We start from the raw sequence: 19,468 nt of genomic DNA, 5'->3' as shown, positions 1-19,468 counted from the left end.
CTGTTAAACCATAAGCCAAGCAGTGAGAAACAAAGAGTAATATCCTGACCAGGACTGTGCAGTGCGACAAAAACTATTTGGATCCTGACATTGGCTACAAGTCTCCTATAAAAGTCAAGATATTAAATTATACATCTTTGAGGTATTTCTATTCCATTTCTGTTAAAATGAAGACTAAACTGCACCTTTCTGTCTCTTGCACATACTTCTCTGCCTTTTCTATTTGTGATCCTTACAAATTGGTCCTCCATCTGAACGCTGAAGCTTCTATACATTGAACCTAAATAATAAGCCTCAATGTGCAGAAACCAGCCAGAAAGGTCAGGTGCCCTACATCACTTACCAGGCTTTTGATACCAGCCAAATGGGTGTATTCTGACTTCAGCATCTGGTGAGCTACAATTTGAAACTTGCCAGGCACTTCTTGTTCCCTCAGCACATGTCTGGATTCCCAGGCTGTTCAGAGTCAGGCACACAATCTTTCCACCTGCCAGGGAAATACAGAAATTATTAGGAAAATTTTCCTCTTCTAGATAGTATTTTGAGGAGAGTGAATTCAGCACAGTTTGCACTGAGAGTTAGAAGGAATTCCACTGACTTAGAAATCAAAGGAGGGAAATACCTGAAATGGTCCAAGTTTTACTGTTGTTGAAAACAGTGTTGAAAAATGATAATGGGTAACCAATATTATAACCCGCTAAGGTCACTAGGAGTATTTCCACTGAGCAAAGATCACGACCTCTTCTGGTTAAAGCAGCTCTTTCTGGTTAATGCAATCCTTGAAATTAAAAATCTGCATATATGTTGAAACACAGCCCCTACTTACTTCAAGATAAAAATTCTGCCTTTCAAAGACCTAGTGTAAATATTTCTGCACTTGAAAAAAAATGGAGAGTTTGAAACACATCTAGCAGTTTCATTGAAGATTTATCCTAGCTCATGTTAAAATCACTACTGAAATCTCTCTTGCCTATATGAATGTCAAGACTGCAGGTCTGAAATGTCACAGATAATAAATATTAATCAGATAAAGAAAGAGGTGTCAGCTTTGCATGTTCAGTGGTTTAAAATCCTTAATTTATTTTAGAACTATTTAAAGAAACTTAAAGTCATATTCAGTTAAGACTTCAAATTTTACGTGGTCACATGAAGGTATGAAAACTGTCAACTATTTTTGATTTGTGCAGTAATTCCCATCTAAACTACATTGGATTAATTTTTCAAGCCGCTTATTTTTGACTGAGTGAAAATTTTGTTTGATGAGCAAGAAAGGGAATTAAAAAATATATATTAATGAAGTGTTCCAAATTTTGAAATGAATTGTTAAACCAGCACATCCTGATCTCAGGAAGGGTTGATTAGCGCATGACACTTCCAAAAACAAGGCTGGTCATTTTAGTAGCCCAAATCTGAATTTAGAATCAAACATTAAAAACTATTTCATTGACTTTGACCTGGATGCCATGCAATTTTAAACACCTGCTTTAAAGACTTTCTTTTAAACAGAGCACTTCCTTTACAGATGGTGGAGAGAAAGGGAAGCATCTCCAAAACAAGATTTAGTCAACCAAAGCTCTTAATGACCCTATAGTTGAGTCAATACATATCTCCCTACTATAAAGGGAGTGTAGGGTGACAACACCCCTTACGTTAGGCATCTTAAGTGAGAAAAATATGTTTGACTTTCTAATGGCTTTCAAGTCATGTGCATTTTTAAAGATCAGATTTCCTCAGACTAACAGTAATTCTACTTGAGATGTCTTAAGTAGCTAAAATACTGAGGGGAAGATAGGCAATCTCTACCCCTAACCAATCTTGCTCAAGTAGAAGACTAAAATCTGGGAGCAGAGATGTTCAGATATCCAAGAAAGCCAAAAGGCTAAGCTTTCCCAAAGTATTCATGGACATTATGTGCTTAATGTGAATTTAATTACAGTAATATTTAAGCTTTTAAGTCCCTTCAGCTTTAAAAAATGAAACAAAACAAAAGAAAAAAATCACAAAAAGAAGTTGACCAACATTTTGGAAGATCAGTTGATAAGTGAGAAGTAACATCTCCCTGGAGTTTTATCAGTTTGAATTTCATGCTATTGGTACTGCAGCCTCTTAAGGACCCATTCTCTTGAATTTTTCTTAATAATTTCCTAGCTGTGGAGCATGTCACTGGTCTGAACTTCTAGAAATGGTTATGATTACTGAAAAAGTTGCTAAAGTGGCATAAGATCTGCAAGGGCTTTTAAAGTACTCTTCACAGCAAACGAATAATTAAGTTTGTAATAATGAAGGAAGATTAAAATTATTTAAAAAATAAAAATAGTTTAAAAATACCTGATAACTGGGATTCATTAAAAAAGCCAAATCCTGTGCAACAGGGGTCAGCATCACACCAACGCTCACACTCAAAAAAGCTGGGAAAGGAAAAACATCATTACTTTTCTTATCAGTAGCAACCTCTCTCTGCCATGGAGAAGAAAAGAGAGGATATTGCAGAAGAGAGAGACACCGAGGACCTGTAGAAATGTCTTTCACAATAAGACCACTTCATGGTTCTTCATAATGCATAGACACTTCCACACATTTTCCATTTGTTGATGAAATTACATTCTGCCAGTATACATCTACCAGAACACATCTAATAATTTACAGGAGTATTTTGATATCTGTCCTAAAAATATCAGCTTATATTAATTTGGTGTATTATTGCCAAAATATTTAACTGCCAACCAGTAATTTAATAGCAGTGTAAGTAATAATTCACATATATCAAATTACTAATTATTTATATTATTATTTATAATTCAATTATAAATTTACTTTAAATCACATGCTTTATTTTCTTTGTTATATATTCTCAAATAATGCTTTTCTTGGATCAATACATCTGATCCCCTTCATCTCCGTAACAGAGCCTTGATATTCCACGCATGATTAAACTTCCAGTAAAAACATAGGAACAGTCATGTCCTACCCATCTGAAACGGTTTTTCTGCTCATGTCAGTCTTATTCCTCACTGAGATCTCAGTTACTTTCTGGAATGGCACACGTGTGTAGAAGCTCTTCACAGAACCTTTTAGAGTGACTGGAAGGTAAAAGAAAAGAAAAATTGGAAAAATCAGCTTAACCTTGTAATTTACATAAACTGGACAAGTAATCACATGGTAAAGGGAAATTTATGTTTCTATGCTACAATGGTCTGGATCCATCAAAGGCAATTTTTACAATATTACAGTAAACTTTTGGTGGTTAAGCCTGAAGATGAACAAAACTCCAACAAGCAAAGGTTCTAAAAACTTAGCAAAGTACAGAGCCAGGGTAGACTTGCAACCCAGGGCTTCTGTTTCTGAGACCTGTATTGACATTTTTCCTTACTCAGGGTCAAAAACTGGGGAACAAGTCCAGTATACTCATGCATAAGTCAACTTGCGTTTTACTCTGAGCTCTCCAAAAAGACATAATTTAATAGTTTCGTTAAGTAGGCCTCTACATTTTTCAAAGCAAAAGTACAGATTCCTGTATAATGAATATATAAAAAGGGCTTTTTCAAAGAGCAGAGGTTAAAATCCACATGTTTATAACTGTGGATTTGCTAAAAAAAAAATTAAAATAAAATACTACACTCAACAAATTTCAATTTTTGCATTGCTTATCTACCATGGAAATTTTAATGGTTGAAAATAGGACTGGTGACTTCCTAATGTCACTCCCTTTTTACCCTCATTATAAAAAGATCTAAGACCTGGTATACAAATTACCTGAGCTACTCTTGGCATCTCTGAATTGGGAATAACTGAGCTGGAGAGTGGAACTCATGGTTAATATCTTTCCATTTGGAACTGAAAATGCAAAACCATAACCAGAACAGCTTGACCTTCCCTTGCTCCATCACATCCCAGGACTCATTCATGCATTCAGACTTTTTATCTCAGAACCAAGAGGCAAAACACAAGCTTGCATTATGAGAGTTAGAGCACACATTACACATCCAAATTCCACAACTTGCCTATTTTACGATACAATGTCTGTGGTGGCCAGGGTAGCACGGTTCGACAGCTTTCTGGCATTTCATCGATGCTGCCATCACAAATCTGTGCCTCTGGATAGAGGGTACACACAGAGTATTTATCTGCAGTGTTTTGAAGATCTGCCATTCGACAAAACTCATCTTCTTCTGCACAACCTAAGAAGAAAAGTCAGAAAGAGTTACACACACACGAGGGTTTCTTCCCCTCTCTGTTCCTCTTCATGCTTTCAGCACACTTAAAGCTATCCATTAGCAAATAAAGTGAGAATGTCAATATTATTCTATTACAATGCAAAAGCAACACGGTCAGATCCTGTTTCTAGTGACACTGAAGGGTAGGCTTACCTGGAGAGCAAAGAAAAGGAGCTACACCACAGCTAACTGGAAATTAGCCTAGTGTATTGGTGTCGCTCTAACACTGTCATTCATAAAGATCTCTCTTATTTTCTTTTTAGCAAATTTGACATACAAACTCTATAATCATAAAAGAACTCTGCATCAGTTGTGGGTGTCTTTAAAGAATGAAAAGGACAATAAAGTCTGCAATGTCTTAGAAAGTTTTTGCAAAAAAATATTTCCGAAGCGTTCACTCATCACACAAAACTGCAAACAACTTTTCTAGAATCAACTGCTCAGGCCATTTGCTAGTAGAAATCTGCACTGAAATCTGTCCCAGGGTAATAATGCATCTTCAGAAAAGAAACAAAGCTGTCAATCTCATTACCTAATCACTGTGGCAATGGCTTCTGTAAATATATGCCCCACTGCTTCATTTTAAACATGCATTGCTCTGCTGACCTTTGGCAGTGATGTTTGTGCATGGTTTAGTACTCTTGGCTTGGCTTTTCTGGTAGTCAGAGCTAAAAACTCTTCTCCACTTATCACATCCAAATTTACTCTATCATTAACACCAAATAGCTGTATTTTACCTTCTCCTTTTACCACTATGCCATCTATGTATTTGGAGGGGTACATTTCAAGAAGAGCAGAGTATTCCCTAAGCTGTATCTTCTACTTCTGTTGCCCATAATAGGGATACCCTGACGATGAATGATGTGTACCTTTTTACCAAGGTTGTAAGGAAGAAACAGGTGGTCCAACTGGCAACTTCCTTGAAAAATTTAAAAGTTTTCCCCAAAAAAATCTCTGAATTCAGAGTTTATACTCATAATGACTATAATTACTATTAAAATATATCAATTAATTATTATTCTCTACAGAACAACAGCCTCCAAGATGTCTTACGTGTGAGACACCAAAGCACAGCTTCCTCTGCTGAGTACTTTTGCCTGAAGATCCAATACTGCTGGTAAGGGAGAGAATAGTTCTGGTCACTCTGTATCTGGCTATTGTCCATTAGGTAGAAAAGATCCTTTGTGGAACCTGAGATTCAAACAAATAAACAAACAAACAAACTGCTCAAACCCACAAAAACTTAACTGTGAGCTGGAATAAATTAAATTTATTTACATATAAAATTCTGCCTTTCACAGTAAAACAGCTGCAACCATTTTGTAGGGCTGACATACACCAAAGGCTGCTTTTAATAACAGTTGTCCACACACAGTTATTGCTGCTTGTGCAGGCAATGCCTCCTCACCGAGCTACACTGCACAGTCAGATTATTTCCACCACCCAAAACCTAAATGAAAATCACAGCTCCTAGAAATACAAAGGTTCTCTCTGTCATGCAAAAAACCATCCTAAAAGTGAAGTATAATGCCCCAGAGCATGTTTATGATGCCTTAATCAATCTAGTTTTATTAATCCAAAACACAGCAGTTTCCTTGTATTCCCTTGGGGAGCTTTTATACTCCTCAATGTTAAAAGTTTTCTTAAGAAGCTTAATACCTATTTCAGACATTTAACCTTATTTCTCCTAGTTTATGCTCCCTCAGACCACATTAAATAATTCCTGTCTGTCACCTGCCTGTGATCTTTAGACGTGTATGCAATGATTTATATCTCAAGAACTCCCTCTGAAATAATCACAGCATTTTCAGACTGCTTTCAAATTAATCCCTTTAAATAAGGTTCCAAGTACAATACTGACAGAAATGGACACTCTTCACTGATCTTTTATGAATCTCTTTATAAACACCTTTTTATTTATCAAATACCATCAGCAGACCTCATCCCCAGTTACCACAATATTATGAGAGATTCTGTTATTTAATCTTACATGCAACAGCCAGACAAAAATGAAAATAGGAAAGACATGCTGATGACTGCAGGCAAAATGCTGAAGTACCTACTGACATGCTGAGAGTGCACAATAGCTTTGAATTTTCTATCAGAAAATAGAAAATATATGTTACTATGTGCTTAAATGATGATCACCAAATAATAAAAGCTCTGTAGACATTTTCCCAGATGCAGCCATAATTTTTTTACAAAGGTGACTTATAAGTCTTGTTACCTCTCAAGACTTAAATTCAACCTTCGGTTTCTCTCGAAACAGTGTTTTCATGAGTAAGATGAAGGGATGGAGGAAGAAGCTGCATTCCCTGCATTCCTTGCATAACTTCTGGTTTTAATGATATCATCAGCCACAGCAAAGTAAATGGAGAACCCTGGGGGCTGCACTCATGCCTTGGCAAGTAACAGCCAAAGAATTTCACCCCATGTATTCAGTGTAGGTTTTTTCTCATTTTTAAGTCTAGACTTTAAGATATGACTATATATATAGGAGTGTCACTACCTAGATTGGCATTTTAGTTCATCTTCCATTCAAATTAGATAGACAAAATCAGCAATTCACTTCACGGTAGGATTTTATATGTATTAAATCACACGCTCAGGTATGCACCAAGGCACCTCAGCAAAGGTAACAGTTCATTAAAAATGAACCTAAGTGCTCCCAACAGGCTCCACTGCTTTATTTCTCTTAGGATTATGGTGCTGAAGGCCCAATTGAAATCTAGTAATTTAACACAAATTATTTTGAACATATAAATGACTTAGCATAATGCAGAGCAGACCCTGGAATGACATAGGAGCTAAGGAACTTCACAGGTCTCTCACTTTCATCCTACATGGAAGAAACTTGTGATCGCAGCTTCATCCTGAGTTCCTCTAAGTACCATATTTACAGTCATATTATCAGTAACAGTAAATATGTCTAGGCACCCAGGTTGAGGATTTGATTCCTGAATTTATGCAAAATCTTTCCTAAGCCACATAATATTTCCTGGGTCTTTACAGTTCAGTAAGTCTGAAAGAACAAACACTCAAAGAACATTTTAACACTTTCATTTCCAGCCTGGCCTGGAAAGGAAAAAACCAGAAAGACGGGAAGGTCTTCCCGAAGGCTCACATTTTTAATACCTTTCTCAAAATCTTTATCATGTTCCCTGCCTAAGAGAAATCCTCAGGACTTCACAGTACCTAAATTATTACTACACATATATGGCAATGTATGATATTTTCTGGTTAAATTCTGTACCCCCCCTCTGCTATCTTTCACTACCTCCTTTGTCCACACTTACTATAATACCTGATAACGTTAGATCATTCTCAGTCTTCAAAGCAGTAGCATCACACTCTGAGGATCTAGGCCGGGTGACCATATCGGAGCCTGGAACGCAACAGGAATTAAAGAGCACATACATTCCCTTTATCTTTCTTCCACAAGACAAGATCATCCTTAGTTTCCTACATTTAGCAAATATTTAGGAAAACTCCTTAGGTAGTTCCACCAACTGGCAAATCAAAAATGAGTAAAATCATCTACATGTAACTGTGAAAAACCTAAACTGAACCATGCTGTTTGGAGGATAAAAGCAAACCCCATACCCACAATCACTACGCATTCAGCATCACTGCTCTGGAGGCTGTGTGCATTTATAAAGCAGTATCACAAATCATTTATGCAGGTCCTGCTATGTAAGTTGTGGTGTTCAGAAAGTAAAATCACAAAAACAACACATAGTTGTGATGGTAATAAAAGCATCCCATCCTTTTATGCATAATGTGCCAAATAATTATGGTACCTGGGCACTGATGGAAAAAAGACAAGTGTCTCCATGATACCATTTTTCACAAGTATTAAAAGTTATATAGCATATTCTCAGACACAAGGATTTACCCAAACTTCATTAAACTGACAGTAGCAGAGTTACTCCAGATTACTTCCACCCCTGCCAGAAAAGACTTTCGGAGTGGTGTCTCAATTTGGACAGTGTAAAATGAAGTGAGAATGACACTTCCATTATTGAACACACAGCTGCCACTGCCTACAATTCATCATGAGCTTTTATAACAATTTCTGTGAGATAACTCACCTTTCCACAGATAAACTTGCTGAACAGTAGTAAAATTTCTCTCTGCCTCTTCTGCCAACTGAGAAGCTAATAAAGAAGAAAGTTTTTTAGAACAGCTGCTCAAATTAAACAGTAGTATTGAAATGCTCAGAAACCGAATTAAAAACACATTACTAGACTCTGCACCACCTTATTTACAAGTCCCTAAGGAAGAAGGCACCAGGTGTTCTGGTGCTAGTCTGGGCCCAGGGTACCAAGGCTTTACTCTATTTTCCATCATTGTTGTTTGTTGGGTTTTTTTCTTGGTACAGCTCTGAACATCTATCTTTTTGCATTTGTCCTAGAGTTTATCTTTTTTTCAGATTTTTGGCTTGAATCTGCCTAAATTAAACATTGAAAGTATTACAGGGTAACATACTAAAACTAACATATTCATGACTTTCATTAGTGTTCACACAGTAAATTGTGAGAGGTCTACCTATCTAACAATGCATCCAATTAGGGAGTTCTTAATCTCCTGTGATTGCACACATATGGATTTACTTGAGGAAAAAGCACTGAAGTACAGGAGCAGGCTGGTGGAAAAGGAAGAGTCAGAGGAATTACAGAAAAGTAATGTAAATTGAGATAATTCATTAACATACTTCCACTGAACACTTGTCCTCCCAGGGTGAAGGAAAACTTCTTCTCTTTTTCGTCATAGCTCACACCTTTACATATTCCATCCATGGCAGACATTGGTTTCGGACTCCACGCATTTGCATTGCAGATCAGCACATCTGGGTAGCTCATCAAACTACACAAAATGGTACCTAGGTTCAGGCAAAGAGAGAGTTTCATCACCCCAATAATGCTTGCACTTACAGAGTTTTTCACCCAAGCACCCCAAGTCTTTCTCTAAATGCCAATTGAACCTGTGTCACTGAGATAGATACTCTTTAACACTCCTACCCCTAAAAAAGAAAATCAGAGTCATATGTTCAAATTGGAATACTAAGGTTAGCTATTCCTACCTAAAACAAACATTTGTAGCCTGCTTTTCAGAGATTTCAAGCACATACTATTATCACCTTATGGTTTCCTGGATTGGTGCCTGATTTCAGTCAGCCCAGGCCTGAGTCTCCCCCAGCATCACAGCATGAGGCAGGGGACCAGCAAGCTTAAGGTCAGATTTCTGGTGACAGTCTGTTACCATACCATCCAGACAATACTCAGCTCTTGCTCCGTACTTGCTGTCACAGCTCAGGTATTTCTGTTTTCTGGGTATATGAGATATTGAATATGTTGCACCTTTTTTTTCTTTTTCTTAGCAAAATGCTTTTCCAAGTAATGCATTTACCTGTATTATTGATCCAAGTACATCACTCCAACTAAACGGTGAACTCTACAACATTCACCTTCTCTACAGCCCCTTCTAAGCTACACAATTATGGGGAACCCAAAAATTTGACGGTAAATATATGGAGAATATGCAATGCAAAAAATATGAGATGCCAAAACAGGAAATAATTTCCTGGAAGCATTTGCTTGACAACTAGTACAGAGAAAGCTTTCTCAAATCCAGGATCACTTTCCATTCAAAACTGGAGAAATAGTTGCCACACTGCAGCCAGTAGCACATGCCTGGATTTGAAAGAGCCCTTCTTTAAAAGTCTGAGACATTTCAATTAAAACTTAATGTTTCCTATAGGAAATGCACCTCCAATGGAAGAGTTGATCTTATGTGTGCTTGAACAGAAACTACAAAAAGCAGGGACTGACATTAAGTTCTTAAATTTGCTGTCAGAAATCTCAGCCTAGGTCACACATCTGCCAGACTCTGTCCATCCCACTCCCACTTGCTTTCCTAGTTAGACACCCAGACTTAGGAGAATATAGCACTCCTGCATGCAATAACATAACATAATGCCTTATCTACCATCTGTTTTCCCTGCTCCAAAAAGGGAGCTAGTTTCCATTTCACTAAAAGCACTCTAGAGGCACCATCTTATTTTCCCCACCAGCTGAAAGACACCAACTTCTGGCAATCAAGCTCCATTACATAAGGAGAGAGGTTGTTTCAGAATAATTTCACAGAACCACAGAATCATTAAGGTTGGAAGAGACCTCTAAGATCATCGAGTCCAACCGGCAACATAACACCACCATGGCTACTAAATGTATCCCATCAGATTTATCCCATCGGGGATGTCTAAAGCAGGTCAAAAGAATTATCCTTTCAAAATATTAATTTCTCTCCAAGAGCAGCTTGCCACCTCGGGTCTTTATCTCTACTGCTCAAGGACCAGTCTTGGGCATTACTCAAATTCTACCTACACCAAAATATGTCAGTGATGTAGAGGCAGGCTGCTGTCACTCTGGTATGCTGTGGAGGCAGGTGTATTGTATCCAAAAATGAGTTCTACCCAGTTAGCATTGGTTTTCTACTGCAGAACCTTTTATTTTGCAGTTAGACAATACCTCCATCAAGTGCAATCTGACTCAAGATGAAGCCGTCACAGCAAGAGTCCATGCTGCAAGCCTGACGACAGAAGAGCTGAGTGTCAGTCAGAGATGCACCAGCTGCTGAGAGCACCATGGAGCGATACACACCAGAAATCACGTTCTGAAAACTGGTCCTTTCAAAGTTCTTGTGTCCAGATGAGTTGAATTCTTGTCCTGGGTAGATAGAACAGAAAAGAAATGTTCAGAAGAGCCCAGGAGGAGACAGGATGCTTTTTGATTGGCTGCAGACTGGAGCTGGTTGGAAGTTTTATAGTTAAAAACTCAGCCTTAAAAATCCTTCTCTGGACTTTGAGTTACAAATGCAAGATAAGATCACCAAGTGGTTTGGTGTGATTATACTTAGGTAGTTGGTCAGAATGTATTGCCAGGATAAGAAAAACAGCTCACTATACCAGCAAAGGGCTCCTAAACCTATGTAGACAGTAAGGTTGGTAATATTCACTTTCAAGCACTATTATTAACAGCTCCAAGGTATAAATGAAACAAGCTTGTCTGGTTAAAATAAAGTAAAATGTGTAATTTGGCCAACATAGCTGCATCTGCAATTAGGGCTTCTGCTGACTAGCCACATATGAAAGAGGACACAATTCTGCTGGAGAAAGCAATCAAAATGGCTTACAAAAGCTAATTCCTGATTTCTAGGGAACGAGTCATGAAGGGAAGATTTGGTGAGGTTTCTGCAATATTGCTAAATGTCAAGCTCTGAAATGTATTATGTGTTCTTGAACAAAGATGCTCCACCACGTTTAGTCATGTTCCTATATAGAAGTAACTACAAGACCAAGCACAGCATTAGATAAGCGATTTGCGTCTGGTACCTCTCTTCAAATAGACCATCCCTGCATCTCCCGCTGGGTTCCTGACATGAAGCAGGCAGCTGAGACGACTGACACCAGTGGCAGCGGGGTTCCCCAAAGCACCTTGCACCTGAGACAGAAGAGAGTCATGCACACTAAATACAGCCTAATTGACTTCCTCATCTAAAACACATTTTCCTTATTCAGAAACTCAGAGGGAGGAATTAGCACTCACGGTTTATAACCACCACAGCTCTCTGTGGCCCAGTGTGGACATTTTTTGTTCTATCAAACTGAGATCTTGACTCTTCAAGGCCACATTGCTGTGTTTAAAAGTAGCGATTAGGAAACTGGTACAGCACTTAAGAGCACACAACTCAAACCCTGGGCAAGAGGCAGGGACTGAGGAAATGACGACTGTTTCAAGTGACCTGATTACTGACTTGGATACTTCTAGTTGGGACTATCCAGATGAACTCCCCTTTCAAGTTAACCTGATTTTCAGAGTGTGGGAGTTCAGCATGTTTTAAGAACAAAAGTGCTGCGAGATATTTCAACCAAACACTGAGGCACTCCGGTGTCAGTTTTGGGAACATTTGGGTGTAGCTTCTTCACCAACCTGCAAGAATTTATTACTGCCATAGCAAAGAGCAATGTCCAAGGGGTCAGGTAACAGCCTGCCTTTCTTCTGTGATGCCTTCTACTTATATTGAACCTACAGTATTATGATAGACACATATTTTTAAATATGATAATTTTTACCAATCCAGAGGTGGTGCAGTTGAAGTTGACTTCAGCAGCACTGTATAATTCACACAGAACTTCAGCACCAGCAGGAGTTACAGTGGCAAAACCACATGCTTCTTCCATCTCACAGCCTGAAAACCAGAAAAGCAACCATAGGTTTCCTAGCATTTCATTTGCAAAACTTCTGCTATAAATTCCACTGTTTACAGCCATTTACCTAGTTTTTAATATCTCTATCTGACTGCAAACACATGAATTTCATCAGCCACACAAACTTTAGCATTCAACTATTTTAGTAGAGGGTTAGGTTTTTAAATTAACTTAAATTAATGCAAAAAGTTGCTTGGACATTCATCACCTTTTGATACAAACAGCTGAATAAGGTCTAACCAGGCAGACAAATATTTAATGACTGCTGGATAATTTTGCCTGAGGCAAAATTTCACCTCCTGTTCTAGGAGAGAAGCTGTAGGAGCAAGTTAGTGGTGCGCGTGTAAGGGTTGAAGGATCTTCTACCACCCCTAAATCTGGAGGGGGATGGCTACTTGCTCCTTGACACTGCCCAGGTGATTGCTGCACAGGCAGGCAGCATAATTAAATTATTTTATGTTTCTCTCCTTCCCATCACTCCAACATTTGTCACAACTTGTTTGCCATGTATCAGGCAGATGTGATGTGCAAAGTGGTTCAATGTTTCCAAACAATGTAGCATAAAACCTACCAGCTTAGAACAGGGCATCATCAGAAAGGTAAGCTAAGCTGTTTGACTTTGTTGGGAAGCAGAGAGAGAAGGGTTAACCCTTATTCTTCAGTGAGCATCTCAACAGTAATATTTTGTAATAGTGTTGCCATTTGACAGGGATGCAACTTATCATGAAAATACAGGCTCTGTGCACTTGTATCTTTTGTCAAAGGGGCATCTTTTCCTCCCTAAATTCATCCCCACAGTCCTCTCAGCTCAGCGCTTTGTTTTGAAGGTCTCCAGTTTCAGAGGAAGGTGCAAGCAACCTTGCAGTGTACAGCTAGGGGATTATGCAGTGCAAGAAAATAATCCTAATGTAACACATATATGGCTTCACAGATTCATCTCACAGCATGAGATGACTGCTTCCACCACACCACACCAGGGTGTGTGACACAAAGCCACTGACTTTGTCTGATGTCAGTGGTGTCTGGCCTACAAAACAGGCCACCTGTGTTATTACTGCCAGGTTTTCTTAATTTTGAACATAACTGCTCTGCCTCTATTCACAGAATCACAGAATTATTGAGGCTGGAAAAGACCTCTGAGATCATCAAGTCCAGCCTATGACCTAACACTACTACATTCACTATACCATGGCACTAAGTGCCACATCCGGCCTTTCCTTAAACACCTCCAGGGATGGTGACTCCACCACCTCTCTGGCCAGTCCATTCCAATGCCTGATCACCCTCTCTATGAAAAAGTGCTTTCTAACATCCAGCCTGAACCTCCCCTTGCACAGCTTCAGATTATGCCCTCTCATCTTGTTACCAGTTGCCTGGCAGAAGAGCCTGACCCCCACCTGACTACAGCCTCCCTTCAGGTAGTGGCAGAGAGTGATAAGGTCCCACCGGAGCCTCCTCTTCTCCAGGCTAAACAACCCCAACTCCCTTAGCCTCTCATTATATGCCCTTCCCTCTAGTCCCTTCACCAGCCTCATTGCTCTCTTGTGGATCTGCTCCAGCACTTCAACATCCTTCTTGAAGTGAGGGGCCCAGAACTGTACACAGTACTCAAGGTGAGGCCTCATCAGTGCTCAGTACAAAGGGAGAATTACAACCCTTGTTCTGCCGGCCACACTATCCCTGATACAGGCCAGGATGCCATTGGTTTTCTGGGCCACCTGGGCATGCTGCTGGCTCATGTTCAGCTGATTGTCAACCAGTACTCTCAGGTCCCTCTCTGCTGGGCTGTAGGAGATGCAAGGCAAGGCATTGATTCAAAGCACCCTGAAAGCAGTGCAGTAATTGCGCTTGGGTTTAGATGACTTTAAATCAATATAAACCAGCAAAGATGATGTATTCCGATGAAATACAGTATATAACTCTGTAAGGTTCAACAGAGGGATATCTCCTTATAATACCATTCTGATGTAAGCAAGGATAATTATTCCTCTGATGTGCCAAACAGGTAATTTCGGAAGAGGTGAGAGCTTGGTTTTCACATGTCCTGAATACTTAATCCTTCTTTTGTCTGCATATCTGAAAAGTCTGATGGATGTTTCCTGGTCTGAATCTCAGCTTTCAACCATATTGCAAACTACACCAACTGGCTTTAAAGTCAGATGACTTGTCTAACATGGTACATAAGAGTCAGAAGACTTCTTTCTGAAAGAAAGACTAATCTCTTCCTTCAACCAAGGTCACCAAAAGTTGTAAATATCTTGCAGTGAGTTGGTGCTGAATGGCAAAACATAATTCACCTATGAACTTAACTGTAAGCTCATCATAAGAAAAGATTATTCTTTTCCATGATGATTAGTGCTGTCTCTACAGATTTTCTAAGTTTGCCTTACCTGAAATACACTGAAAAGCTGTACTTTGCAGGTCTCCCCCAGATGACTGAGACTGAAGTATTTGAGCTTCTTCTGACCCATAAATCAGTCTGGAGGTGGGAACTCTCTCAAATTTTCTAAGAACTAAAAACACACAAACAAACAAACAAACCAGGTACTATTATCAGTTCCCATGCTGCAGAGAGACAAAGAGACTTTAGGTAGAAATAACAATTCACAAATTCTGTATGGAAAAAGGTTTGCTCATTAAATCATGTACCATAATTCCACAGATAATACAGGAGACATCTGGACTGAGGATATAATTTCTATTCTGCAAAACACCCCTAAATGACACAAGATCTTTTGAAAACAGCCAGCCAGGTGTGGGCTGGGAGTTTGTATTCCAGTGCAACTTCTCTTCCAGCAGCAGACTGGGCATCTCCCATTACTTGTCCATGGCACAGAACCAACAATTGAGTCAACGAGGGAATGAACTTTCTGCAAAGCAGCCACTGAACCAGCTCCAACATGGTTAGAAAGGAAATGTAGGAGCCTTATCATGTGTTTAAAGCAGCACAACAGCCTGATCTCCACTGACTTCAGGCTCAGGGGTCTATCCAAGTGTCCTACATGCTCCTTTTGGACTCCTTCATTCAGCCTTTAAGTCCAGGCTGCCACTTTCTGTGCCAAACTCTTTTATCTTCTTTCTCTGAATTGAACCCACTGCACCTGAGTGTGAGGATGTCTGACAAGCAGCACTGTTCATGAGCTGCGAAAAGCTCACGGGGTCTAGACATGCAAAACCCAAAGATCACCAAATGAGGCAAGGAATTTAATATAAGGTCCAGAAGATTTGGCCTAGTCTGTGCCCTGAAGATTATAGTTTGGTGAAAGGACAAACTGTGGCACCATCACCACAGCTCAGGTTGCTACTACCTGAATTACAAAGGGTTTTTGGTCCAGTGTGTCCACCAGCTGATATACTAATGTCTTCCAGTGAAGACAGCATATTAAGGAGAAGAGAAGAACATGGTGACTTGGCATCACCCCTGTATTGACCAGATTTGTCTTCTAAATGCCCCAAATGAATGCAAATCTCTGGCTCATCGCAGCCAGTGCCAGGTCTAGACCTAAAAAAGAAGCAGGAGTCCAGGTCTGATCTCAGCCCATGGGAGATGTCTGCATGTGCAGGAGCTGGACGCACGGCCCTTCTCTCCCCTGTGTCCATGGGCATGGAGGATCCCAGGCCTCTGTCCCTGAAATGTCTGGATAAACCACAAAATAAAAGTCAGGGATAAGTTCTTAAAACAATCATTTGTACTCTCACAGTAAAACAGTCAGGACTAAATCAGAAGCAAATGTCCACTGTTGTCAGGGCTGAGTCAGCAGGTGCTTTTGATAAAATCGTCATTTCTGCTCAGAAAAAACATGAGGGCCAGCCAAACGCTTAACACAAAAAAATCCTTGCACTTTGGTTTGGCCAGGGAGAGGGGTGAATGATGGTGTAAACAGAAGTGGATGGTTTTTTCCTTCCTAGAAGTACAAGACACCAAAATATAAGCATTAGCTTAATTCTGCACTAAACCAAACTTCTTCTGCAACTGCAACTTGCAGTGATGTCTGGCTAAAAACAGAATTCATGCACATAAAACTGAAAAGAAGCAGTGTTTTTATGTTGCTTGCAACTGTTTGCTGCCCTCATTTTTAACGCGAAATTGAAAATAAAACCAGACATTTTTAAATACTTTTGTTTCCTTCTATTTTTGTTTGTTTGTTTGTTTTTCGGGGGGGGGGGGTTCACCTAATTCTGGTGTCATTCCATTCCTCTATTTTCTCTGCAATAATATGAGAGAAAAGTAGAGAAGAGAAAGAATGTTTAATGAAACATTAAACTGAAAACATTGTAAAACCAACAGAAAAGATGCCTTTTTAAAATTCTTGAATTTTCTTTTTTTAATATAAATTAAGGAGGAAAAAGGCATTCATAAAGCTACTTCATTAAAAAAAAATAGAATGAAAAATATTCTACCAGCTCCCGTTTCCATGATCTCTTAGTTCACATTTCTCTCTTCTCAACAGAAATATAAATATGCAGCCATTTCACAGGCTTAATGAGTAGCAGAAATGCTCCTTCATCTCACATGTTACTGGAGTAAAGCTCTAGATCCTACCCCTGTAGGAGTAAATGTTAAACATGGCTTAAAATACAACAGCAGAGAGAACAATAAGAATAACCATGCGTTGTTACAGCTAATTACTCTGCATTCATACAAGGAAATTCTTACTCCCACTGCAGCCTCAAAAAACAAAGAGTTCTTTATTGACCCTGCCCAATTGCCAGCCTCCTGACAAAGCAAGGTCAGCCTTCAGACTCTGCTGCCTTGCTGCATGCTGAATTCAGTTAAGGGAAATAAAAGGGGCAGGGGAAAAAATAAAAATAGATATAATTAGTTTCACTTCATATAGTGCTTTCTGGAAACACAGCATGATCTTTAAAAGACAAAAATGAAATTAAATTAGCCTGTAAATTATTTTTAAAAAAGCCACAACCAGACTTCTCTACTGTTTGTTGTTTTTTTAAACCCTTAATTGTCAATACTTATGAATACATAATTTTAGTGAAATCTTCTAGTACGATCCACAAAAATAAGCATAGATATTTACAACTGCTTCATCCTGGACAGTCAGAAATGCTCATGTAGGAGAGCTCATAATAAGTAAGTAACAGGAGATTTAACCTGCTATGAGTCCTCTGATAAAAGAATCATCCCAATTACCCCATAACTGAGAGCAACAGAGGCTACACCTCATGTTCACAACTATGGTCAGACTCTGAGTGTGTCCAGAGTACACTTTTAAATGAAGATCGTTTTTCAACCTCTTCACAACCAAGGACTTTCCTTTCACACTCCTTCCACTGATCGCACTTATCATAAGACACTGTCTAATTTGGAGCATACGCTGACATCAGTTTCTAAACTGAATATTCCATTAAATGCGATACCAATCATATGATGAGTAAGAAAAGCTGCTGGAAAACTATTTTTGGAAAAGGCAAAAGTTCTGGGGCCGAGAAGTGTAATTAGACCTTACTGCAGGTGGTTTGGGCACTGTCTGATGGGTGATTTCTGTGATGCTTCAGTAGCATCTCTGAAGCAGACTCACATATGTGCTTACGTGCATCACACCCGGCTTGCTGAAACTCTGATTTTTTAATCACTCTTATTTTGTATCACTCTTCCTTGGCCTTTTAAAAGATGATCCTCTACCTATCTATTTTATTTCAGTTTGAAGCCAAATCCCACTACTCCACGGGCTTCCCCAGAAGATAAGTATTGATGTATTAAATCAGTAAATACAATTAAACAATTTCTAGAAAAGTCATTGTTATTTTTGTTTTCCAAATTATTCATCCTTGAGAACTGGCATTTCATAACAGAAAGTTAGGAAGCAAGAAGCAGAAGTAAATTCCCCCAGCTTGCAAGGGTATGTTCACCAAGTCAGATACCACAGTTTCAGCAGCAGCCAAGGGTGATGTTATGCCGTGGCTGTGAGATCATTGTCAAGCACAGTCTATTTCATGTGAGAACACTGAAGAGTGATAATTTTACAAGGAAATTCATCATTCTGCTTCTTTCCCATGAGCTATCTCATTATTCTTTTGAGTTTCCAAGCAGAGAGGAGGAGACTAGCATACACTGAAAGCTGTCAGCCATCTGAGAGTGCAAGAAACCCGCTTCCCTCTCCTCTTCACAGGAAATTACTTTCCCAATGTAGTCAAGAGACACAAAACTAAGGAGCAATGTGGCTTAAGGCAGAGGCTACAACTATGGGGAAGTGAATTCCCATAAACCGGCAAGCCAGCTGTGGAGCAATGAGCCTTTTCATAAGGAGGTTTCACTAATGCAAGGTTAAAAAGTCCAAAATATTCATCGGACACTTACCTAGGCACTGGTAGTCTGTAAGGAGATCGTCTGTTTCAGTCCAGTCCAGGGCTGCTCCCAATCTATCGATGCAGAAGGATTTCTCAGTGTCAGGGTCTTGCTGGGAAGGCCTATACTGACCATCTTCATCACACTGCAGACCCTGCTCACCGCTTTGACAGTACGTGATACCTGGTACAAGTAAACAAGAAAGGAAAAAGAGGTACTTTGATAATTCTGTCACTGAATGGTTCTGGTTGGAAGGGACATTTGGAGTGCATCTGGTTCAATCCCTGCTGCTCAAGCAGGGTCACCTAGAGCCATGTCCAGATGCCTATTGGACATCTCCAAGGCTGGAGACTCCACGACCTCCCTGGCCAACCTGTGCCAGTGCTCAGTCACCCGCACAGTAAAAAACTGTTTCCTCATGCTAAGAAGGAATCTCAGTTTGTGCCCATTGCTGCTGGTCCTGTCAATGCAGCAGGACACAAGTGCTCTAAGTACAGCAGAGATTTCACTGAAAATTAATCTATAATTTGTATGGTGTTTCAGTGCTCTGAAAACGGTAGTCTCACTGCTTTGTTGTTACTGTAATTCATATTCCAAACATTTTCAGGATTCTCTGTCATGGATCAGATCTCATCTATCCTAAGTACTGTAAAGCAAACAAATATAGAGAAGGAACTGTAT

At 39.4% G+C, this 19,468-nt stretch overlaps 1 protein-coding gene across 1 annotated transcript in view; it reads right to left on the bottom strand.

Annotated features, from left to right (window-relative positions):
- Nucleotides 1-343: 343 nt before the first annotated feature.
- The window catches only part of TG (thyroglobulin), a gene marked incomplete at its 3' end in the record, with an annotated part of 60,696 nt that continues 41,571 nt past the window's right edge, over nucleotides 344-19,468 (bottom strand). Inside the window, exons 22-34 of the mRNA XM_010185816.1 lie at nucleotides 18,800-18,970; nucleotides 14,874-14,996; nucleotides 12,349-12,464; nucleotides 11,608-11,716; nucleotides 10,745-10,942; nucleotides 8,929-9,096; nucleotides 8,306-8,371; nucleotides 7,492-7,599; nucleotides 5,268-5,405; nucleotides 4,002-4,178; nucleotides 2,969-3,080; nucleotides 2,329-2,408; nucleotides 344-487 (exon numbers count right to left, since the gene is read on the bottom strand). Coding sequence (XP_010184118.1) covers nucleotides 344-487; nucleotides 2,329-2,408; nucleotides 2,969-3,080; nucleotides 4,002-4,178; nucleotides 5,268-5,405; nucleotides 7,492-7,599; nucleotides 8,306-8,371; nucleotides 8,929-9,096; nucleotides 10,745-10,942; nucleotides 11,608-11,716; nucleotides 12,349-12,464; nucleotides 14,874-14,996; nucleotides 18,800-18,970 — 1,710 coding nt within the window. The remainder of the gene's footprint in view (nucleotides 488-2,328; nucleotides 2,409-2,968; nucleotides 3,081-4,001; nucleotides 4,179-5,267; nucleotides 5,406-7,491; nucleotides 7,600-8,305; nucleotides 8,372-8,928; nucleotides 9,097-10,744; nucleotides 10,943-11,607; nucleotides 11,717-12,348; nucleotides 12,465-14,873; nucleotides 14,997-18,799; nucleotides 18,971-19,468) is intronic.

The sequence above is a fragment of the Mesitornis unicolor genome, unplaced genomic scaffold, assembly GCF_000695765.1.
Source record: "Mesitornis unicolor isolate BGI_N332 unplaced genomic scaffold, ASM69576v1 scaffold4486, whole genome shotgun sequence".
NCBI lineage: Eukaryota > Metazoa > Chordata > Aves > Mesitornithiformes > Mesitornithidae > Mesitornis > Mesitornis unicolor.
The sequence above is the reverse complement of the archived record's forward strand: the minus strand, read 5'-3'. Positions and strand labels throughout refer to the sequence as shown.